The 25,242-nt window shown below is 45.8% G+C and overlaps 1 protein-coding gene across 1 annotated transcript in view; it reads left to right on the forward strand.

Annotated features, from left to right (window-relative positions):
- Window positions 1–6,313, forward strand: part of NPFFR2 (neuropeptide FF receptor 2) — a 264,009-nt gene extending 257,696 nt beyond the window's left edge. Inside the window, exon 4 of the mRNA XM_040326126.1 lies at window positions 5,165–6,313. Coding sequence (XP_040182060.1) covers window positions 5,165–6,023 — 859 coding nt within the window. The 3' untranslated portion in view covers window positions 6,024–6,313. The remainder of the gene's footprint in view (window positions 1–5,164) is intronic.
- The last annotated feature ends 18,929 nt before the right edge of the window (window positions 6,314–25,242 follow it).

Below are 25,242 nucleotides of genomic sequence, written 5' to 3' on the forward strand. Positions count from 1 at the left end.
TTTACTGCGAAGGGCGCACGTACGTTCGTGAATCGGCGTATCTAGTCATTTGCATATTTTACGCCAAACTCAACGGAAGCGCCACCTAGCAGCCAGCGTAAATATTGCACCCTAAGATACGACGGCGCAGGCCGTCGTAACTTAGATAGGTTTAAGTGTATCTCAGTTTGAGCATACACTTAAACTTACGACGGCGTAGATTCAGAGTTACGTCGACGTATCTACTGATACGCCGGTGTAACTCTCTCAGAATCTGGCTACATGTGTCTTCCATATAGCACCAGTGTAATTCTTTCACATTAATAAACAGGTGCAGAAGTTCTTGTTCACTCCACCTTTTGCAAAAACCACCACCATAAGTTTAGATGTACTCTTACCAGAGAGTGTTGACCACCTATTAAGGAGGGATCTTATATCTCATATGCTCCATCCACGGTCACTCATCAGCATTAGAAAGATGAGGGGGATCAATACTCCTTTAGTCTTAGATCATGGTGCTCAGTGGGATATGTCTCCTCTGCTGCCACTTCTAGCAATATCTCCTCTCTACTTCCTCCCATTTAGATGATCCCCCTCATCTTTCTGAGGCTGAGGAATGAGTGACCGTAGATGGAACATATGATATATAAGAGCCCCTTTTGACCCCTGAGGCCCCGTACACACGACAGAGGAACTCGACGTGCCAAGCACGTCGAGTTCCTCATCTCGTTTTGGGATGAAGCCGCCGAGGACCTCGGCGGGCCGCCTTCTCCTATAGAACAACGCGGCCAACGAGAAAATAGAGAACATGTTCTCTATTTCCTCGTCGAGCTCCTCGGCGGCTCCATCGAGCCAAAACTGTACAGACGACAGAGTTTCTCGGCAGAATCCGGGTTTTGACCGAGTTTCTCGGTGAATTCTGCCGAGAAACTCTGTCGTGTGTACGAGGCCTCACAATAGGTAGTTAACACTCTCTGGTAAGAGTACATCTGAAATTATAGTTTTTTTTTTTTTTTTTACAAGGTAGAGGAACTGAGTGAACAAGAACTTCTGCACCTGTTTATTAATGTGAAAGTATTGCACTGCTGCAATATTGAAGACACATGGACTCAATTAATTTGATTTATTTATTTGTATTCATTTATTCATTCATTCACTGTATTTATTTATCCAAGCGCAACACAATTGTTTCTAATAACTTGTTGATGTGACTATATCTCTTGTTAGTGGTAGTGCTATTCACATAATATTGATTTTCTATGTCACAAGTGCAGTTTTTCCTGTTTTTCATATTTTAAGTCAGCATATGTTTTCAGCTGTTTCTACATTGTTTACCTAAGTAGGTTTTTCCTTTTTTTTATTATACGGCATTTGTACGTGTTTTTTCAATCATAGTTTTGTTCTTGCTTTAAATACAGAGATCTGTAGAGTAGTTGATAGAGGGACCTTTCAGTGTCTTTGTGCAACTTCTCAGGTGGTCTTTTAACCACTTCCTGTTCGGCCCATGTACACACCATAAATAGCCTGGATGGGATGGGTGCCAATATGGTCGGGCGTTCCTGAACGTCCTTTTGCATCAGAGGCTCCTTTGTTGCTCACAAAGACCGCACACAGGAGCCCAGTGATCGGTGTGTGTCCCGGACACATTGGATTACATTAACGCTGTGTCCGGGTGATCACATGGTCTTGTGCCATGTGATTGCTGTGTCCAATTACAGCAATCACATGGTAAACAATAGAAACCAAAACTAAATTTCTGTTCTCTTTGCTCTCACACAAATCAGCTGGAAGGGGGTGAAAGTGTCCAGACTTGAAGTGGTTAAAAAACCCACACAGGAAGAACATTAATAAGTAACTTATTTGTGAGAAGGAGCAAAAAAGCAATGCTATTGTAAAGAAGGAAGAAAAGGCTGCACAAGCAATGAATATATATATATATATATATATATATATATATATATATATATATATATATATATATATATATATATATATTTATTTAGATAGATAGATAGATAGATAGATAGATAGATAGATAGATAGATAGATAGATAGATAGATAGATATATACATACATACATTATATACTGTATATATATATATATATATTAGGGCTGTGACTGATTAAAATTTTTGTGTTCGATTAATCGTTTTTTTTTTTAAACGATTAATCGACTAATTTCGATTAATTAACGCACATACAGATACAACTACTTTTAGCTGATCTCCTTGCATTGCAACTCTGCATTAGCCACTGGTAAATGTGGTGGGGGCAGTATGGGGGCAGATGTGTATATTCTTGCAGTATGGGGGCAGATGTGTATATTACAGCATCTGCCCCCATGCTGTAATATACACATCTGCCCCCATGCTGTAATGTACACATCTGACCCCATGCTGTAATATACACATCTGCCCCCATACTGCAAGAATATACACATCTGCCCCCATGCTGTAATATACACATCTGCCCCCATGCTGTAATGTACACATCTGCCCCCATGCTGTAATATACACATCTGCCCCCATGCTGTAATATACACATCTGCCTCCCATACTGCAAGAATATACACATCTGCCCCCATGTGTACATTACAGCATGGGGGCAGATGTGTATATTCTTGCAGTATGGGGGCAGATGTGTATATTCTTGCAGTATGGGGGCAGATGTGTATATTACAGCATGGGGTCAGATGTGTACATTACAGCATGGGGGCAGATGTGTATATTACAGCATGGGGGCAGATGTGTATATTCTTGCAGTATGGGGGCAGATGTGTACATTACAGCATGGGGGCAGATGTGTACATTACAGCATGGCGGCAGATGTGTACATTACAGCATGGGGGCAGATGTGTACATTACAGCATCTGCCTCCATGCTGTAATATACACATCTGCCCCCATGCTTTAATATACACATCTGCCTCCCATACTGCAAGAATATACACATCTGCCCCCATGTGTACATTACAGCATGGGGGCAGATGTGTATATTCTTGCAGTATGGGGGCAGATGTGTATATTACAGCATGGGGGCAGATGTGTACATTACAACATGGGGGCAGATGTGTACATTACAGCATGGGGCAGATGTGTACATTACAGCATGGGGCAGATGTGTACATTACAGCATGGGGGCAGATGTGTACATTACAGCATCTGCCTCCATGCTGTAATATACACATCTGCCCCCATGCTTTAATATACACATCTCCCTCCCATACTGCAAGAATATACACATCTGCCCCCATGTGTACATTACAGCATGGGGGCAGATGTGTATATTCTTGCAGTATGGGGGCAGATGTGTATATTACAGCATGGGGGCAGATGTGTACATTACAGCATGGGGGCAGATGTGTACATTACAGCATGGGGGCAGATGTGTACATTACAGCATCTGCCCCCATGCTTTAATATACACATCTGTCCCCATACTCCAGGAATATATACATCTGCCCCATAATGTTACCACACACAGATGGTTTTCCTTTCTTACCTGACTATCAGGCAGGCAGACCCATCTGCAGAGTAGCTGATGGACACACGTGCGCAAGGGAAGAAGATACAAGCAGGCGGGCAGGTGATGATGACGTCAGCGCGCCACGGCTCCGGAGCTAGGCCGAAGCCGCGGCCTTTCCTATGGGCGAGACCGCGGAGCTCACTCCGCGGATCGTCATCGATCAAAATAATTTTAATCGACCAAAGAAATTAACGATTAATCGACCAATTAATCGTTAATTTCCGCAGCCCTAATATATATATATATATATATATATATATATATACTGTATATATATATATATATATATATATATATATTACTGTATTTATTGGCGTATAACACTCACTTTTTTACCCTGAAAAAAAAGGGTAAACCATGCCTGCGTGTTATACGCAGGGGCTGTGGACATTTTTTTCCCTGAAACTTCCCTCTTAAAGTTAGGGTGCATGTTATACGCCTGTGTGTGTTATACACCGATAAATACGGTATATATATAAAATTACATTCTGTTTAAAAAGATCTTCTGGATAACACAAAATCACAAAACTTTGCTGATGGCAGAAACTGTCAAAACATAACTGTTCATTTAGAAACTCTAGTCATGTGATCCTCCAATGCATCTGTCAAATTTGCAAGTGCAAACAACCATAACAATTCTTGGTCCTGGTGATAGGTTGCTTATGCCCTGAGCAATTCACTTTGAAATGCAGATAGGTGCAACTAAGGCCTTATCTCCATTACATGGAGGCAGTGACGCTACAGGGGATTCTGACCGCAACACTTTTTTTAGGGTTCGGCTAGCTTCACTGCCCTCCCCTAGGCCTGGACAATGAAAAGAGAAGCAGCAGACTGATGAGAGCAATTCTCTGTCACTATCCTTAACATAACTGATTGGCCTCTTCTTCTCCTTCTGACTCTCCCAGTCTGAAGCTCTTCTGTATAGATGGTTGCAAGAAGCTGATACCAGGTCAGAATCGAATACTGCATCAATTTAAAATGATATTGCAATTTCATAAATACAGAGCTCTCATATTTTTTAATATATATATATATATTTACAAAGTACATAGAGTCCAGCTTACAATTTGTTTTTAAGGTACATTTTAAACCTTTTTAAAAGTTTCCATTAACAATAATTTTTTTCATACAACTGGCCCTACATTAAACATAGCCCCATTACCAAGACTTAATAAAACATAAAGCAGACATCAGGTTTTGTAGGCTTTTTGTTCGTAAATGGAAAATGCTAAATCTGTGGGGTCATATGGAGTAGGGAAAGGTGTCACTGAAGGATAGGTGTTGCCTGGTGAGTGCTTTGTATCCCATGCTTTATCTCAGTTTGGAAGTTTTAACAAGACCATCCATTCTTTGTAGCCTTCATAAATAGCTGGATATGAACTCTTAGTTATGAACTTGCTTGTAGAACTTCTCATGCTACACAAAGCTTTCTCTTTTTACATCAAGAGCTGTCTCAGCTCTTTTAAAATGCATTAGTGTGAGAGTACCCTGAGGAATACATAATTATGATGATATAAATATACTTTGTGTAAGAAAATTAAGTGTTTTTAATCTATTCTGTTTCATTAACCTAATTACCTCTAGCAAGTAAAATGCTTACATTTCAGTTGGAATAAACTAACATTACAAGGTCTTTTTGCTTTGATATTTGTCATTGCAGGTTTCGCTGCATCGTTTATCCATTCAAGCAGAAGCTGACCATCTCTACTGCTGTTGTCATTATCGCAGTGATATGGGTTTTGGCCATTGCTATTATGTGTCCATCTGCAGTTATGTCACATGTTAAGGAAGATAAACAATTTCGAGTTGTTCTAGGCAACAGCAATCAAACCACTCCTGTTTATTGGTGCCGTGAGGATTGGCCTAACCCACACATGAGAAAGATATATACCACTGTACTGTTTTCCAACATCTACCTTGCTCCTCTCTCCCTGATTGTTATTATGTATGCCAGGATAGGCATTACTTTATTCAAGAGTGAACTGAACGTTGATAGTAAGAAACATCAACAGCAAAGGCACGCTGTTTCCCGAAGGAAGCAAAAAGTTATTAAAATGCTGATTATTATTGCTTTGCTGTTTATTTTATCTTGGTTACCTTTGTGGACACTAATGATGCTGTCAGACTATGCCAACTTGAGTGAGCACCAGTACCAAATAATCAATATTTACATTTACCCTTTTGCACACTGGTTGGCCTTTTTTAATAGCAGCATCAACCCCATCATTTATGGTTTCTTTAATGAGAACTTTCGCCGTGGGTTCCAAGCTGCCTTCAAACTTCAGCTATGTTCAGAAGAGATGGAGAGGAGAACCATGTACTCACATCGGGCACAAGGCAATGCAATTTTACCAGCCACATCACAAAATGCTGGGCGTCAAGGATCAGCTTTTGAAAAGCAGAGCAGTGATGAAAAAGAATCTGACAGACGAATGCCACTAAAATGTGACCAGGATTTAATCATGGAGGATTTGGAAAAGATGTCAAATAATAATGGGATTCAGAAAGACATGGTTTAAAAAACAAACAAAAAAAAAAAACACTTTAATCAGTGCATGTGTTGCATTTGGTAAAACAAGAAAAAGAAAAAAAAAACATTTTAATTACAGTACCACCATATTTGCCATGACAAACAATTCACACCCACAACTATTGCCACATTGAAATTATTCCATTGACTAGTGCCATACTTTTTTGTAAAGAGCTTTGTACAGCCATTACATGGATTGCCTGTATATACTGTCAGTTTTTATGTATTGCAACAACAGTTTCGAAGCACTAGTAAATAAAGCTATTGCTTTTTTGTGAAGATCAGAAATTTGTACATGACATAGGATAAGTAAGTACTTGCACAAAGATATACAGTAAAGGTTAATTTATTTTTAGAAAGTAGGCACCTCTCAATGTGCCATTCAAAACCAGTGCCCTGAACCCGTTATGTGCTTCCTGGGTGGCATTTAAAATGCCATACAAGGCAGAAAACAGCTAATAATACAAAGACACTAAAACAATGGATGATTTCGGTTTTGAAGATATTTGATGAAAAAGTGATTGCTTCATCTAAGGAAAGAGAGTTTTTTGTCAGAGACAAAAGATAATTAACTAACAGGAGATATAGAACCTGCTATAGTCCTGTCATTATTGGTCTTGGTGTATCTTGATGTTTCTAAAGTGGAACTTCAGGCAGCAAATACCTATTAGATCACATCAGATTGGCCCCTTTTCCAGGTATAGCTATGTAAAACATAAAAAAAAATATCTAGTAATACACTCTTTCACCCTGCCTAGTTGCTCTCTATTTTTATGCATTTTTAGCCAGGTTTGTAAAGGCCACTCTGCTGACAGCCTTAAAGTGTTTGTTAAGGCATTTGTATAAGACTATGCCAGCCCCTCTCTTAGAAACTGGCATAGCACACTGTCTATGTTGTTTTTAAAAACAAGTGTTCTAAATGCAGAATTTCAGCTGTCTTCAGGCCAGTCACATGACTTGTGGCTGCTTTTCAGCTCTGATGAATTGCTTCTGCGGGAGGGACCCTCATCTTCCTCTGATGCAGCCGGGGAGATCACGTGGCTGTTCATCTCCTCCGCAGAAGCCATCCATAGGAGCTGTAAAGCCGCCGCAAGTCATGTGACTGGCCTGAAGACAGCTGAAATTCAGTATTTAGAAAACTTTTTTTTAGAAACAACATACACAGTTTGCTATGCCAGCCTCTAATAGAGGTGCTGGCAGTGAAAAAGTTACGTTTTTATTTTTACAATAATAGCACGGGGGGGACTGGGCCGGAGACAGACAGAGGGAGATGACAGGCAGGAAGGAGGGGGGTGAGGGGGGGAGACCGGAGAGCAGAGAGCAAGCAGCGTCTGATGGAGGGACGCACTTTGACCACAGTGATCAGGGTTGAGCAGCCCTGGCTATCGTGGTCTGTTTAGAGAGGGCATACAGAACGTTTTTAATTTCCTTTTTTTTTTTTTACAGTTTAGAGGGGGAGAACTGATGTGCCCATCAGGGTCGCCTATCAGTGCCCATCAGTGCCCACCAGTGCCACCTATGAGTGCTCATCAGTGCCTCCTATCAATGCCCATCAGTGCTGTCTATCAGTGCCCATCAGCGCTGCCTATCAGTGATCATCGTCAGTGACCATCAGTGACACCTCGCTGATCAAATACCACCAAAAGAATGCTCTAATTGTGGGAACAAAATTATAAAAATGTTGTTTGGGTACAGTGTAGCATGACCGCGCAATTGTCATTTAAAAAGTGACAGCGCTGAAAGCTAAAAATTAGCTTGGCAGGAAGGGGGGAAAGTGCCCGGTATTGAAGTGAGTGGTCAAAGGAATGTAACTGTTTTTTGAAACATTAAATCAATGGGTTTAGTTCCGCTTTATGATTTACTACTGCTCTGGGCTTCAGAAAAATGGCAGCCTTCAGCAACAAGAAAGAGGAGCAATGCTGGAGGCAATTTACAGAACACACAAATTTTGGTAGCATAATTATTAATGTGGAATCATGTTCCTTGTTAAAGAACATCATTTTTTTTATCAAGTTTTTATGGGTTAAGTTCTGATTTAAATTGATGGGTTTAGTTCTGCTTTAAATCTGATTACTGGCTTTTCAGCAGCTCACAAGTAAAATGTAAGGGTGGCTACATTAGTCATCTTTTTTAATGGCTTTTTTGTTTCTGCTCTGTGGGGGCACCGATGCTCGTGACCGGTGTTTGTGATGGCCACTGGCCACGAGGAATTGCGGGCACGAGAGGCAGAACAGGGACGTGTGTGTGCAAACAAACAAATCCCTGTTCTGTGAGAAGAGGCCGATCATGAGTTCATAATAGCTAGGAACCACGATCTGTCATCTCCTATAGTGAGTCCCCTCCCCCCACAGTTAGAACACACACTAGGGAACACACTTAACCCCTTGATCACCCCCTAGTGTTAACCCCTTCCCTGCCAGTGACATTTACACAGTAATCAGTGCATTTTTATAGCACTAATCGCTGTATGAATGCCAATGGTCCCAAAAATGTGTCAAAAGTGTCCGATGTGTTGGCATAATGTCGCAGTACATATTAGCCTAAACCGATGAAAAAAAATTGATATATATATAGATATACATAGATAGATAGATAGATAGATAGATAGATAGATAGATAGATAGATAGATAGATAGATAGATAGATAGATAGACAGACACAACAAACTATCCCCAAGTAAGAGAAAAAAAACACCAACAAAAAAAAACATCAAACACCCGTCCGACCATCCAACATTAAAGAAGAAAACAAACGCCTGACCATCCAGCCCACATATGAAAGATCACACCACAAAAGTACACCTATATAGTTGGATGTGATCAGGCTAAGGGGATACCAAGAAAGCAAAAGAAACTTCACCTCACTGATATGGACTATATATGAGACTTGGTCACCGTGTATGATGTACTGTAGATTATAATAAAAAGCACACATAATGGGAATAAATCAATAAAGTGTATCGGTGATGGACCAGGGTTACCATTTCACTATCCATATAGCCGTGTTACCAACATTACATGAGATGGTCAAAAAAACCTGAATACTGCTGCACTTACCTGCAAAGAGGGGTGGCAAAAGCACCTTGGTTCAAACTCTAATAGATGAAAAACTAGCTGGGAGTGCATGTCTGAGCACACAAGCTTGGGATCTAGCAGATGTAGTACCGGTATTTAAACATGGTTTACTATGAGAGCTTTTAAATCACAAACTGCAATGCCTGACAGCAGTTGTTTTCAGAATATTTCAATGGTTTTCAAAGGAATGTGAATTATAAAAGTTTTGATCAAAGCAAAGTTACAATGCAGCTGTATCATAAAGACCTAGCTGTGCCTGTCCAATCATATTCTTTTTATGAGGTGGTTCGAGGTTTGTTGCTGGCAGGTGTAACGGAACCCCAAATGGGACAGGGGTTAACGCCGTTTAAGATATTCCATTCCCGAACCCAAGACAGCTATCGACACTCCACAGTCAGGCAAACGAACCCCAATAACGAGACACACAGCTCTGTTTGAGGTTCCACACGAATAGACTCTTTACTGAGAAAATCAGGCTCTTATATACAGTTAGTAACCAAAATGAACAATGACTCAACTCCATCCAGAACATTACACAATGAGCCCAATACACATATTTTTGGTAGACATTCTGGCACCAACTCTGACATACTTTACATGAGCTAATTAACTACAGCTGATAAGTCAGACTTCTGACCTTTAGACTGTCTGTTAACTTGCAATACACACATTATCATAAATAGACCTTCACACAATACAGGGTCAATTAGCACAATACAATGAAAGATCCTAGATTCATTTACATCAAAGTAGCAGACTTAATTACCACAGCAAGCTTTATAGTACACAACAGCCAGGTAGCTGGAGGTGATGACATCTTTCAATCTTCCAATTGACATCTTTCAATTAACCTGTTGAGTTCAGAATCAACAACCAGTAATAGTTCAAGATATCCTGGAATATGTTGTGGATAATCATTACTTCCCCATCTCAGGTAGTCCAAGATATCATTTCTCAGTCATCCTATGCCCCTAGTGGACATAGGATGATTTTAGACATAAGAGTCATCGGTGAAGCTGAAACAAGAGTATCTCATACTTTTCAAGAGCTTCTGGGTCCCACAGGCCCTTCCGTTACAGCAGGGTTTCCAGGTCAATAGACATGTGATATGTTATTTTGTCATAGTTCATAAATTGTGTTCTGTATGTTTTTTTTATATTTGGTTTATATTCAAGCACATGAAAAACACAGGTGTGACTCGATACTTAAGCCAGCCATAGACAGTTCAAATCTCAACTGGTTCAGCAGTAACTGTATGTATGCAGGCTGAACGTACCCAAGTTGAACGATTTACTTGGGTATAACCAGTCTGTTGGATTTTACACATGATTATTGCTAGCCGCTGTTAGAGCCATTAGCAATAATCACTGTGTTCTTCTGGCGGGGATGACTTTTCCATCACCGGGAGAACACAGCGGCTCCACGGAGGGGATTAAACCCATCAACACAGTCAGTGAATCAAACTATTTTCTTTCCAGCAACCCGTGGTTACAGCTAATAAATTTGCTCTGTCTATGGCCAGCCTAGAGAATCCATACTAGTAGATGGCTAACTAACTTCCAATGAAGACAGTGGGGTTGATTTACTAAAACTGGAGCATGCAAAATCTGGAGCAGCTTTCCATAGAAACCAATCAGCTTCCATTTTTTTTTGTCAAAGCTTAATAGAACAAACTGTAGTTAGAAGCTGTAATGAGACCCTTGCTCGCTCGCTTCCGCTCTCCTGACACTCCTCTGCTACTAGTGAGTCAGCTTGCAGATCGCAATGTCTGATGGTTCGGTCATCCAAGGCTCCAGGATCCGAACTACAGCTATGTGCCGTTCGGGATCCATTAGAACAAACACCAGGCAGGCTGTATGTAAGTTCAAACAGGAAGACCTTTATTGGAAGTACACAACACACTTTTAAACCGAATTTGGAACATCCCATCCCCAACAATCGCTTTCCTATTAGTCAATTGTAAAGTACACGTAGTCCTCCTTCTGGTCCTCCTTAGCCATGCAAATGAGGACTTGAAAATGAGTCAGCAGGGATTGGTCCTATAGCTTGAATGGAGGGACTGTTATGTGTAATGAGACAGAAGCCCCAGGGGGCAATCAATGTACACATAAGCCAGACACAGAACAATGGAGCCGTCTGGAGCTTTAAGACAGGGAAGAAGACCCCCCACTGTGTAACAGCTTTCAAGGAGGAACACTTCTGCATTCCAAGGTCCATGACAATACTTCCCCTGGGAAACTGTCCAACAGCCCCAGTGGGACCCTGAACTCGAGGATGTTGGAAAAGTAGTCTTAAGGTTTCAGGTCTGTCTGCTGGGATAACCCATCCGCTTTCCTGTTTTGAGGCCCTGGCCCATAATCGGAAGACAAGAGGCTCGCATTCAGTCCTCTCCAAAAGCCTCTGTCCAGGCTAGGTCTGTCACACATCTCCCCCTTTGGCAGGAGACTAACACAGGTGGAAACCCCAATGCCGATACCCACACAGTATCCCAAATAAATTGTGCCAAACCGAGCATTACTCACCCAGCCAACCTCTGCCTCTCTCAGACAGCATGCCTGCCGCTGGGGAGGAGCTGGACTGGCCCTTCTCCCTGGAGTCCTTTCAGCCGCTGGAGAGAAGACAGGGTGACTGGGCTCAGTTCATCATGCTGTTGGGGATCTGGGCCAACTGCCCCCCATCCCTGGGGTATACAAGTGGAGACTGAAGTCCCATCCACTTGTGGTAGGTGAAAATCCCCAGGTGCTTGCAAAGCAAGGCTGCCATCCTCCTGTCTCAGTGATTCAGCTGGGTGGTTTTTAACATTCCAAGGCTTGGTCTGCTGCTGGACAGAGGGGCCGACCGCCCCAGCTCCCTGGAGCTGTAGAGACACTGTATGTGCTAGGCACGGGCCTGCGGCGCTCTGCCCTTTTGCCTGCACTTCTGCTGGGGACTTCATATCATCCGCTCCGACTAACCATTGGGGAAGGAGGCTGGATTCCGCCACACCCAAACTGTGTGGCTGCCATTGGGGAGGTGAGCTGGCTGCTTCCTTTTCCATTCCCTCATCTGGCTGCTGGGACAAAATGTTTGTGGTACTGTCTCCCAGATGCACGGCTCTTTGCTGGGGAGGAAAGACTACCTTCTCCACCCTGGCCAACTGTTGGGGAGGGACGATGAACACCTCCTCTCCCTTCTCCCCCTGTATCTGCTGCTGGGAAGTGATCACCACCTTCTCACCCAGAGCCTCCGTAACTGCCACAGGGGTGGGGCAGAGGTCTTAAACCCTCTGTCTGGTGACCAGCGCTTCAGCTGGGGAAGTTCCTTGTAACTCCACAGATACTGCCCTTGGTGCTGGGCAGAGCACAGTGAAGTTTGGCCCTGATACCAGCTCTTCTGCTGGAGGCTCATCAGGTTGTTCTTCCTTAGCAGAAAAGTCTATTAAATCCCCTGTCTCTGCAACTGGTGTCTGGGGATAGAGGTTCACCATCTGCTGTCCATGGAACCCAGAAGATGCTATAGGTACTGAGCAGAGGTTAGCAGAGCTCAGCCCTGCGGTCAGCACTTCAGCTTTGGGAATGGCTTTTCCACTGCCGATTCACTGGCATACTGCTGGACAGGCACATTCCTCCATTCAAGATCATCCCATGCAGGAACCGGATCATGAAGGTCAGTCAGCACTTGCTGCATCCACCATAAGACCTCCGCATCCATAGGTGCGGGGGCAGGTTGGCAAAGCACACTGTTACTCTGCCACATTGCCGATTCTTCAGCCAGGATTTCAGAGTTGTCAGCTGATATTTCCTGATAGTCCCAGGCAAAGGGAGCCCCACCCTGCTGCTGAGCAGAGTCTAGCAGCTGTCTGTAGGCAATCTCCAGCTCGATGCACCAGATTTTGCACGCTCCAGTTTAAGTAAATCCACCCCATTGTGTTCAGTTACTAAAGAATGAGAGGATGTTCAGTTAGCAATCTACAATGTTCTCTGATCTTAGTAAAAATTTATTTTTCATTCTTTCAAATTCATTTCAATCTTCAAATGATGTACCATGCTATTCATCTGCCTGTGATTATACATTCAACTGAACAGAGATTTACTTTATTTACTAAATAAACATTTACTTCCCTACATGTATATACTTTAGTAAACCAACCCTATAATTTCACTACAAAATGTCCTACAAATTAAACATTTGAAAACTGATTATGAAATTGCAAATTACATCCAGAGCAGATAAATCTAAAATTATCTGGTGATAGTGATACTAGTGACTACTACTAGATAATTAGAGACAAGATAATTAGAGGCTAAAGGACTTATTTATGAAGATTGGCAAAATCATTTTTAACTTTTAATTTATTCTTTAAACTGTTCTGCATTTTATGAAGTTTTAAATGAAAGTTAGGATGTTTAAGTGGAATGTTGGAAAGTAAGAAGATTGCTGAAAATTGAAGTGAAATGCAGGAAAATAAAATATCTATGCCACCAATAGTACCATTAGTTCTACAACATCTCTCCATTTAAAGTGGATGTAGACCTCTGAAATGAAAATCTCTGATACCTGATCCAAAGCACCTATAGTGATTTCTGTCTGTTCTGTCATTATTCTGCTATCTGAATGAGTCACTTCGAAACAGGCTATGCTGACTCCAGACAATCTCAGGAGACAGCCCTCCCCCCTCCAACATACAGCAGATGATTGACAGCCTCAGCTGTGCATGTTTTCCTAAGAGACTGTGTAGAGCAGGGATATGCAATTAGCGGACCTCCAGCTGTTGCAGAACTACAAGTCCCATGAGGCATAGCAAGACTCTGACAGCCACAAGCATGACACCCAGAGGCAGAGGCATGATGGGACTTGTAGTTTTGCAACAGCTGGAGGTCCGCTAATTGCATATCCCTGGTGTAGAGGAAGATGTGTCTATTCCTTCCACTCAGGTCTCAGATTACACTCTGGAAATTCTGCAGCTCATATTGTGTAAAATGTGTGTTTTGGAAGACTGTAAAGAAGAGAGGGCTTCAGATAAACAGGTACAACCTATGTAGGAGGATTTTTTTTATTTCTGTGTATCATCTGAGGCTAGTCACTTTTATGGGAATATATGAGGTTTACAATCATGAATCTCCCATTATTTAGGTTTGTGTCAATCGTGGTTTTATAGGCATAAAAAATGCCATAAATATCAAACTGGAACAACCATCCCTAAACAGGGGTGGGGGCCATTGACACTATCTGTCACCCATAAATTATGCAGTTTTAATACTGCATCTCCACCCAGAGATTTGACAACAATTTACACCTTCAGCCATGTAATTCAAAAAGCTAACTACCGTCTTTATCGGCGTATACCGCGCACTTTTTTCCCTTAAAATCAGGATAAAATCGTGGGGGCGCGATATACGCCGATCCCTGCTTCCCGCGCTGTGTTTAAACGCCGCCGCCGACATATACCGAGCGCAGTACACTCGGGTACACTCGGCCAGGCTTGGCTTCCCTCGCGGTCACGCCCTGTGCCGCCTCCTAGCCTTTATGCGAGAGGAGCCAAGCGTGGCCGAGCGTGCCCGAGTGTACTGCGCTCGGTATATGTCGGCGGTGTTCAAACACAGCGCGGGAAGCGGGGATGGACTCAGAAACAGCGCGGGAGAAGAGGGAAGGACACCACCAGGGCCGCAGATGGATGCCCGACCGGACAAGGCCGCCGATGGACGCCGGGCAAGACACCGACGAGGGGCATTCAAACTGTAGGTATTTTCTTTTTTTCCTGTAATCCAATACGGTAATCCAAGCCAGGAAAAATATTTTGGTAAATCCAAAGCCAGGAAGAGAGTGCATCGACAGACAGTTGCTGCAAATGCTGAAAAAAGCAAGTAAAAAATGTATGGTTTTATTACCACTTAAACAATATACCAAGGCGCTAAACCTTATTGGTCAGTAGCAAGTAAAATAGTCCCAATAGTCATGCTGCTGTAGAAATCCTTTTAAGGTAAGTAAGTTGAAAACACACAAAACACAGCACAAAGACCTTGAGAGTATGTGTGCCTGTTTTATCACTGTGTACATTATTTGTCAGAACAAATCTAGAATAGACTTGAGATGTTTCAGGGTCACCAAGATGCAAAATTGATGGAGATGATTAAAAAGATTTTTATTTGACAGGGCAATTTAGAATTGATGATTAGATCTCAAACATGCACAGCTTGCAAGACAAATTCTGAATATTTCTGTACAATAAAATCTTGTCAAGTAAACATTCCAAAGAAATACCAGAATTACTGTTAGCTAAGAAATGTTAACAGTTACTAGATATGCACTGGCAGGGTGCTCAAATGTAACACTTGTATTTAATGTTTTCTTTCTATCTGTGAAATTCTGGATAAGAAAAGCAGCTGGGCAGAAAACATGTTAAAATAGCAGTTGGTAAAGTGTATGGTCCTTATCTCAGTAGTGTAGCTATCAAAATTCTATATTTTTCTATGAGCCATATAATGAGAATAGCAGTTCTTGTATTTTGTATACCTACTTGTGTGCCACTATTCCTGCATTGCTTAGGTCAAGTCTCCTCATATACGCACAATTTAACTGTGAAGATTATCTAAAACCCTCAAAATAATATATATTTTTATGACAGCTGAGACTCTGTGATATAAAATGTTAACAGTTGTATGTCACACAATTGTAGCAACCCCTAGCATGGCTAGAGTGCTAATGTTAGGATTTTTGTTAGTGTAGGTAAATTCAAGCTTGGCTGACAGCCAAGCTTGTGTGTTTGTCTGGGTCAGGGTTTTGAGTGAGGGCAGGCTGGATGACTCAGCAGCAGCATCTCTGGTGATTCCTCCCTGCTTGCTGGAAACTTGGAGAATATTCTAGAAGCAGTTAGGAGGGACCTCGGAGGAGCTGGCTGGAGTATTCTGAGGGCCCTGACCAATTCCCAACAGATGGGTTGGCAGGAGGCAGGCCCCCTAAAATACTCAGGGTCAGCCCAGCTGGGCAGTGGAGTTTGGGAGGAAGATGGAGATGGACTGTAAGGCTGTCGGAGGCCTTTAAGAGTAGTTCCCCAGTCTGGGGGGATGAACTAAGGCCTGGGCTCGGGTGCGGAAGGGACCCCTTCTCACGACACATGGAGGGATCTTGTCACAAGGCATGGGAGCAAGGAGAGGACAGTAGGAGAACACTGTCGTACAAATCTCCGGGGAGGGAGACATCCAGAAGGGCTGGCAGCCAAGCCTGTGTGTTTTTCTGGGTCAGGGTTTTGAGTGAGGGCAGGCTGTATGACTCATCAGCAGCATTCCTCCCTGTTTGCTGGAAACTTGGAGAAGATTCTAGAAGCAGTTGGGAGGGATCTAGGATGAGCTGACTGGAGTATTCTGAGGGCCCTGACCAATCCCCAACAGTTGGGTTGGCAGGAGGCAGGCTCCATTAAAATAATCAGGGTCAGCCCAGCTGGGGCAGTGGAGTTTGGGTGGAAGATGGAGATGGATTGTTAGGCTGTCGGAGGCCTTTGAGAGTAGTTCCCCAGTCTGGGGGGGGGGGTGAACTAAGGCGGTGGTATTGGGGACTGTAGCTACAGGAATAGGACAGCTAGCACCAAAGACCTCTCTTTTTTCTACACTACTAAATGGGTCTGCGGTCTCTGCCTGCAAAGGGCATTCACTTGGATCTGACTGAGATTGTGTTGGATAAAACTGCCAGTGCTAGCTGGTCCTGGGAGATGTAGTTCTACAAGCAAGCCTGTGCAGGAGGTATAAGAGGAGAAATGTATATACTGAATGTAAATAGTTGTAAATAGTTGAGTCCCTGACGAGTTTCTTTGTTGTTCAAATGTGCATCCCATAAGAACCCTTACCCCATCCAAGTTTAATCCCCTTAATTAAAAAAAAAACGAAGCTGCAAGGACTGATTCTTGTCTTCAGAGTGAGTGGAAAATTAATTTGCCTGGCTGTGCAGGGTGGGAAATACCCATATTAAACCAATGTCTCCTGTGGCAGTAGTGCTACTCAATATTTGTGAAACTGTTTATGAGATCTATATTTTCAGTAAAAAAAAAAGAAATGTGACGTGCTGCCTGGACTGATAGCAGTGACGTCAGCGGAGTGCAAAACTAATTGCACTCCTGTGACCCAGAGGAGAAGCCCAACCTAAAACGCTCAGGCTGGACTTCTCCTGTCTCCACTGGCAGACAAGAAGGTAAACTACTCCTAACGTTTTACAGTTGGCATAGTGCTTGAAATATACGCCATTGGGCAAAATTACATTTTTACTAGTATTCATAAAGCAGCAGGTTGTACACCCACCACAGGTGAATGTCCCCAAATTCGCTTTGGACAAGCTGATCTTTAATAGATCTAGTCCTGCGGTATGTTACCATAGGGCATGATGATACATATGGACTTAATGTTGGATCAATAGTAAGTAAATGCCAATATTTTTCGAAGGTCTTCTTAAAGCGGAGTTCCACTGATCGGAACCCTCCCCCCCTCTGGTGTCACATTTGACCCCTTTCAGAGGGGAGGGGGGTGCAGATACCTGTCTAAAGACAGGTATTTGCACCCACATCCGGCCACACAGTCTCGGGCAGACTGCGGGCATGACGTCACCTCCCTTCCCCGTCCCCCCCATTGTGTTCTGGGAACACTCGGCTCCAAGTACACAGCGGGAGCCAATCGGCAGGCATAGCGTGTCTCGCTCGTCCTCTGCTGCGGACGGCGCTGGACTCCAGGACAGGTAAGTGTCCTAATATTAAAAGTCAGCAGCTGCAGTATTTGTAGCTGCTGGCTTTTAATTTTTTTTTTCAGCGGAGCTCCGCTTTAATTGTCTTGTTGTAACAGCTCTAGTGAACAGAAGTGAACCACAACTGCGGTAGCAAGGATTTCAATGCTATTCTTTATGTGAGAATTCAGTATTAGGCCTCAGGCGTCACTCCACACAAACAGGAGTTTGGGGGTTCTCTACATCAGCCTTTCTCATCCAGTGTGCTGTCAGAGGTTCTCAGGTGTGCCGCGGGGTCAGTGGAGAGAAGGCTGTCAGATGAGCCTGCTCTCCTGCCGAACTGTGAGAAGCTCTGTTGGCTTCAAAAGTGAAAGTAAAGTGCAGAGGAGTGTGCTGTGCTCTCTGCTTCCCCCTAGAGTGCAGTACCCGGCTGAATGAGGAATCTGGAAAGGTACTGAGCTAGAAGCTAGATTCATTGTAAAATGGCTTTGTACATGTGTCTGTGTGTGTGTGTGTGTGTCTGTGTGTGTGTGTCTGCACATGTGAGTGTCTGTCTGTATGTGTGTGTGTATGTATGTGTGTATGTATGCGTGTGTAAGCATGTGTGTATGCGTGTGTATGCGTGTGTAAGCAGAGGCGTAACTAGAACCTTCAGGGCCCTGGTGCAAGAAACCATGGAGGGCCCCCCTGACCTCCGGCCAGGGCCCTTCCTACTAATCCCGGCAGCAGCAGGAACTGGATAGGAGGGGGAACAAATCCTCTTTATTTTCCTCCTGCTGCCACTGAATGTCTGTCGGATGGAGAGGAGGAGAAGCAGACTTTTGGTGGCGGCAGGAGAAAAATGGAGGGGATTTGTTCCTCTAAATGCCCCCCATCCAGGTGTTTAGGGGCAACATGTGCACTATTGCAATTGTGACCCCTGTAGTTACACTCCTGGGATTAGTGGCAGTGGTGGTGATGGGGGATGGGATCAGTGGTGGTTAGGGAGGGATAGGATCAGTGGCATCGGTGGTGATGGTGGGGGATGGGATGAGTGACAGCAGTGGGGGGGGGGTGGGATCAGTGGCAGCAGTGGTGGTTGGGTGAGGATGGGATCAGTGGCAGCAGTAGTGGTTGGGTGGGGATGGGATCAGTGGCAGTAGTGGTGGTTGGGTGGGCATCAGTGGCAATGATGTGTGGGAAATCAGTGGCAGTAGTGGTGGTGATGTGGGGGGCATCAGTGGCAGTAATGGTGGTCATGTGTGTGTGGGGGGGGATCAGTGGCAGTAGTGGTGTTTATGTGCGGGGGATCAGTGGCAGTAGTGGCGGTGATGTGCGGGGGATCAGAGGCAGTAGTGGCGGTGATGTGCAGGGGATCAGAGGCAGTAGTGGCGGTGATGTGCGGGGGATCAGAGGCAGTAGTGGCGGTGATGTGCGGGGGATCAGAGGCAGTAGTGGCGGTGATATGCAGGGGGATCAGAGGTAGTAGTGGTGGTGCGGGGAATCAGTGGCAGTAGTGGTGGTGATGTGGGGGGGATCAGAGGCAGTAGTGGTGGTGATGTGGGGGGGATCAGAGGTGGTGATGTGGGGGGATCAGAGGCAGTAGTGGTGGTGATGTGGGGGGGATCAGAGGCAGTAGTGGTGGTTATGTGGGGGTGGATCAGTGGCAGTGATGTGGGGGTGATTTGTGGGGGGGTTCAGTGGCAGTAGTGGTGGTGGGGTGGGCATCAGTGGCAGTAGTGGTGGTGATGTGGGGGGGGGTCAGTGGCAGTAGTGGTGGTGATGTGGGGGGGATCAGTTGCAGTAGTGGTGGTGATGTGGGGGGCATCAGTGGCAGTAGTGGTGGTGATGTGGGGGGCATCAGTGGCAGTAGTGGTGGTGATGTGTGTGTGGGGATCAGTGGCAGTAGTTGTGGTTATGTGCGGGGGATCAGAGGCAGTAGTGACAGTGATGCGTGGGGGATCAGAGGCAGTAGTGGGGGTGATGTGGGGGGGATCAGTTGCAGTAGTGGTGGTGATGTGGGGGGCATCAGTGGCAGTAGTGGTGGTGATGTGGGGGGCATCAGTGGCAGTAGTGGTGGTGATGTGTGTGTGGGGATCAGTGGCAGTAGTTGTGGTTATGTGCGGGGGATCAGAGGCAGTAGTGACAGTGATGTGCGGGGGATCAGAGGCAGTAGTGGGGGTGCGGGGTATCAGTGGCAGTAGTGGCAGTGATGTGGGGGAGATCAGAGGCAGTAGTGGTGGTGATGTGGGGGGGATCAGAGGCAGTAGTGGTGGTGATGTGGGGGGGATCAGAGGCAGTAGTGGTGGTGATGTGGGGGGGGTCAGAGGCAGTAGTGGTGGTGATGTGGGGGGGGTCAGAGGCAGTAGTGGTGGTGATGTGGGGGGGATCAGAGGCAGTAGCGGTGGTGATGTGGGGGGGGGTCAGAGGCAGTAGTGGTGGTGATGTGGGGGGGAATCAGAGGCAGTAGTGGTGGTGATGTGGGGGGGGGATCAGAGGCAGTAGTGGTGGTGATGTGGGGGGGTTCAGTGGCAGTAGTGGTGGTGATGTGGGGGCGTTCAGTGGCACTAGTGGTGGTGGGCATCAGTGGCAGTAGTGGTGGTGATGTGGGGGGGGGGGTTCAGTGGCAGTAGTGGTGGTGGGGTGGGCATCAGTGGCAGTAGTGGTGGTGGGGTGGGGGGGAATCAGTGGCAGTGTTGATTTAGAAGGATGGGTGCCACTCACTTGCAGATCTCTTGGTTCGCCCTCCTTGCTAGGTCTTCCTTGGGCGAGCAGAGGATGGGCGGGCCTGCGAGTACCAGTTTGTGCAGGCGTAGTCTGAGACGATCGGCGGAGCGGGCGGGGACTGTGCCCGTGAGTGTGGGTGGAGAGGATGGGCAGAGAGGATGGGTGGAACGGGCAGAGAGGATGGGTGGAGCCGATGTGTACTGTGCCGTGACCCGTGAGCGTGGGAGGAGATAATGGGCGGAGCGGGCAGGGACTGTCCTGTGAGTGCGAGAGAAGAGGATGGGCGGAGCTGGTGGAGAGGGCGGGGACTGTGCCGAGGATGGGCGAAGTGGGTGGGCACTGCAGTGTGCTCGCGAGTGCGGGCGGGCAGCTGTTTAGGTAAATGACCAATGCAAATGTACCATCTCCCGCGCGGCGGCGGGCCCCCCTACAGTGGCAGAACTCAGGGGCCCGGTCGCAAGTGCGACTGGTGCGACCATGAAAGTTCCGCCACTGGGCCAGATTCAAAAAGCACTTGCGCCCGCGCAACCATAGGTTGCGCGGCGCAAGGGCTTACTTGCTCCGGTGTAACGAGTGCTCCTGATTCAGGAACCTCGTTACACCGACTGCAGCCTAGGATATGACAGACATAAGCCTCCTTATGCCTTCATATCTCAGGCTGCATTCTTGCGTTGGCCGCTAGGGGGCGCGGCCATTGTGATCGGCGTATAGTATGCAAATTGCATACTACCACCGATTCACAAAAGTTGCGCGGGCCCTGCGCACGCAAGGTACGGAGTTTCCGTACGGCGACTTTAGCGCAAGGTTGCTCCTGCTAATAGCAGGGGCAACCAATGCTAAAGTATAGCCGCCCTTCCCGCTCGTGAAATTTAAATTTCACGTCGTTTACGTAAGTGATTCGTGAATGCCGCTGGACGCCATTCACGTTCACTTAGAAGCAAATGACGTCCTTGCGACGTCATTTGCCGCAATGCACGTCGGGAAAGTTTCCCAACGGAGCATGCGCTGTTCGCTTGGCGCGGGAGCGCGCCTAATTTAAATGATTTCCGCTCCCGGCGGGATCATTTACATTAGGCAGCCTTACGCCCGGCTATTTAGCATATCGCCCGCGCAATTTACGGAGCTACTGCTCCGTGAATCGCGGGCATTTCAAAATATTTGCGTGGGCGCAGAGCAAAACTCGTTGCCCTGTGCCCACGCAAATATTGCACGGATCTACCTGAATCTGGGCCTCTGTGTGTAAGCATGTGTCTGTATGTATGTGTGTATGTTACTTTTAATCCTGAGCCCCCCCCCCCCCCCCATTCCTGTACCATCAGAATGGCTTTTGTAGGGCTTGTTTGATAGCAGCAAAGACTGCTGCTCCTCTGAAAAGCAATCCATGCACAGATTGCATTCAGAGGCATTTGACAGGCGGTAAAGAGGCATTATGTTGCCTCTTTACCACCTGTTTTAAGCCCATAAATGCATCATCACTACACCGCAACCGTGCAATGTACACATTTGCGGTGTAGTTGCAGTGCAGCCCCATTCACCCTCGGTATACCTCCAGTTGCAGCCACAGCATGTGAACACCCTCAGCTGCTGCCTCTGCAGCAAAAGGTGGAGAAGTTGGGGGTGGTAAAAACAACTCAACCATGTGTTTTTTTTCCGCCCCTATGACATGTGAACAAGCCCTTGGTTCACATCTGTGTAGCTGCATGTAGGGCAGTCCATTAATTTCCCCAAACTTTTTTTTTTTTTTTTAATTGCACTGCAGCAAAAGCAACCCACATTTTCCAATGTGTGGGGGTACCAAAATGGTACCCCTAAAGAGCAGAGCATTTGTTTGTGTGTGAGGAATAAGCACAATTTTGCACGTGTTCTGCGACACACCGTAATGTGAACCAAGCCAATCTACTGGGGTGCCTCAAGACTGAAAATACTTTTTAAGGGTGCCCGACTGGAAAAAGGTTGAGAACCACTGCTCTACATCATCACTCTCTCACATAAAGAAAGGCGTTGAGCTACTGAGCTTGGACGCATTCCAACATGCGACCAGAGCTTAGCGTTTAAAATTATAATATGCACTTAAAGATTCCAATGCACAACTGTATGCAAGCGATTATCAGTATTACATAGCGTCGTGCATTAGACCACTAAGGGAGAAGGGATGAAATACGTCAACCCTTAGCATAGAAACGTTTAGGCGAACATGTTCTGAAACTTAGGGCATAGGCCTATAAACAGGTAGCACTTATGTCAAGCATGTAGTAAATAGGCGTTGTTGAGACAACTAATAATTAGAGATGGCCTGCCGGTTCGCCCGGCAGTCGTTTCGCGGTGAACTTTGCGTGTTCGCGGTCTGCCAAACCGGCAGACATCTGGCGATGTTCGCGGCGGTCTGCAATGTTACACGGGTAAGAACTTTGACCTATGACACATCCATCAGGTGGTGCAGGACAGCCAATTAAGACATTTTAGCACATAAACATACCCCCTACCTTATAAATAGACCTGATCTGGCGGCCACCTTACATTCTGCTTTTTGTCAGTGTAGGGAGAGGGTGGTGTTTGGAGCAGGGACAGGCTGTATTCATTCAAATAGCTATGTAAAAGGTCCACAAAAGTCCTTTCAAGCACTGGTATAGGTGTGCTACTTGCTCTGCAGTATATAGGTGTCTAATACATTCATATACTTTTTGTCAGTGTAGGGAGAGGTTGGCGTTTCCAGTAGGGACAGACTTTAGCGACACATATCGCTACCTAACAGGTCCACAAAATTCATTTTTTTTATTGTGCAGCATTGTGACTGGTGGTGTATTTGGTTACTGCTGGATTTTTGCCTCTTTCGCTGCGTTACCTCTGCTACACACATTAAAAAAAATTCCTGAAAAAAAAGTTTTATAACTGGTGCGATAAACTAGTGGCCCCCAAAAATGATAGATTTTGTTATATACCTTCTTCCACATATACTGCGCTTCTCTAGAGACTTTTGTTGTCACAGGGTCATTTAAAAAATGACAGGCAGAGGAAGAGGCGGGCCCTTCCGCAGGGGTGGTAGGGGTAGGGCAGGAGCACCAGGCCGGAGGCAAAGTGGGAAGTGGCACAATGTTCGTTCGATTACGTCAAAGGACGCACCAGACTTGGTTCAGTGGCTCACCACCAACACCACCACCACCATATACCCTTCCGCTTGAGTCATAGGAATTATTTTCCGATCCATCAGAAGACATTTTGGATGCGCAGCCATTCTTGGCATTGGATCAGGAAGAGGAGGTAGTAACAGCCGGCACTCAGCAGTCTGACGACAGTACTCCGATCAGCCCAAGGAGGTTTGTGCCCCGATGTTGCTGCCTACTCCGAGATCTCTACTGTTTGTGATGGGAAAGGTGACGTCAATGATGACGTGTCTACAGACGTCACGTGGGTGCCCACAAGAGAGGAAGAGGAGGGGAGTTCAGAGGGAGAGACGCACCAGCAGATAGGGAGGAGAAGCAGGCCAAACTTACTTTGCACAGGAGGGACAAACCAGACTCCTAATGTATCAGGAGCGAGCCATCAACCATGTATGGTCACATCTGGCGCTCCCAGGATGCGGGCCCATGGTTCCGCAGTGTGGGCTTTTTTAACGTGTCCGCTGCAGACAATAGTGTTGCCATCTGCAGCCTTTGCAGTCAATGCATAAGTCACGGTAAGCCCAACACTCACCTAGGGACGACCGCCTTAAGAAGGCACCTGGCCTCCCATCACCGAGCCCAGTTGGAGCAACGCCATCAGAGCCCACAAAGCCACACTCCAGGTTCTCACCGTCCAGCCTTTCTCCTTCTCCTTCCCCTCTATGCTCACAATTGTCAACCACTCCACCTTCCATCATGCCTTCCTCACGTTTTTCTACAAAAAGGCAGGCTTCCGTGGCCCAAATGTTCGATCGTAAAAAAAAGGTGACGCCGGATAACCCTCTTACCCAACGGTTGACCGCTGGCTTGTCGGAACTGATAACCCGCCAACTACTGCCATATAAACTGGTGGAGTCGGAGGCCTTTTGAAAATGTGTGGCCATTGGAACACCACAATGGAAGGTCCCAGGAAGGAATTTTTTTTCACAGAAGGGCATCCTAGAGCTTTATGGCCATGTTCAGCGGCAAGTGAATTTATCTCTGGCACACAGTGTCGGTGCCAAGAGACATCTGACCACAGACACGTGGTCTAGCAAACACGTGCAGGGAAGGTATATAACTTTCACTGCCCACTGGGTGAATCTTCTGACGGCTGTCAAGCATGTAACCCGTGGCACCCATGTAGATTTGGTTTTACCGCCACGGATTACATGCAGGCCTGCCTCTTCTCCTCCTCTTACTCCATCCTCCCTCTCCTCCTCGGCTGACTCCTAATTTTCCGATGCTACTGTCTCTTCCGCTGCACCGCCCAAGATCCCCAGAACCTATTTGACATGCCAGGTTAGACGTTGCCATGCTGTGCTGCGTCTGTTGTGCCTGGAAGACAAGAGCCACACTGGTCCTGCACTCCTTTCAGCTTTGCGTTCACAGGCAGATCAGTGGCTAACACCGCTCAATTTGACAGTTGGTAAAGTGGTGTACAACAACGGTGCCAATCTGCTGAGCGTGCTGAAATAGGGCAAAATTACACACTTGTCATGCATGGCACACGTCCTGAACTTGGTCGTGCACCGATTTGTTGCCAAATACTCTGGGCTCCAGGACATTTTGCGGAAGGCCAGGAAAATCTTGGCCCATTTCAGAAGAT

The sequence above is a fragment of the Rana temporaria genome, chromosome 1, assembly GCF_905171775.1.
Source record: "Rana temporaria chromosome 1, aRanTem1.1, whole genome shotgun sequence".
In the NCBI taxonomy this organism is placed as follows: domain Eukaryota; kingdom Metazoa; phylum Chordata; class Amphibia; order Anura; family Ranidae; genus Rana; species Rana temporaria.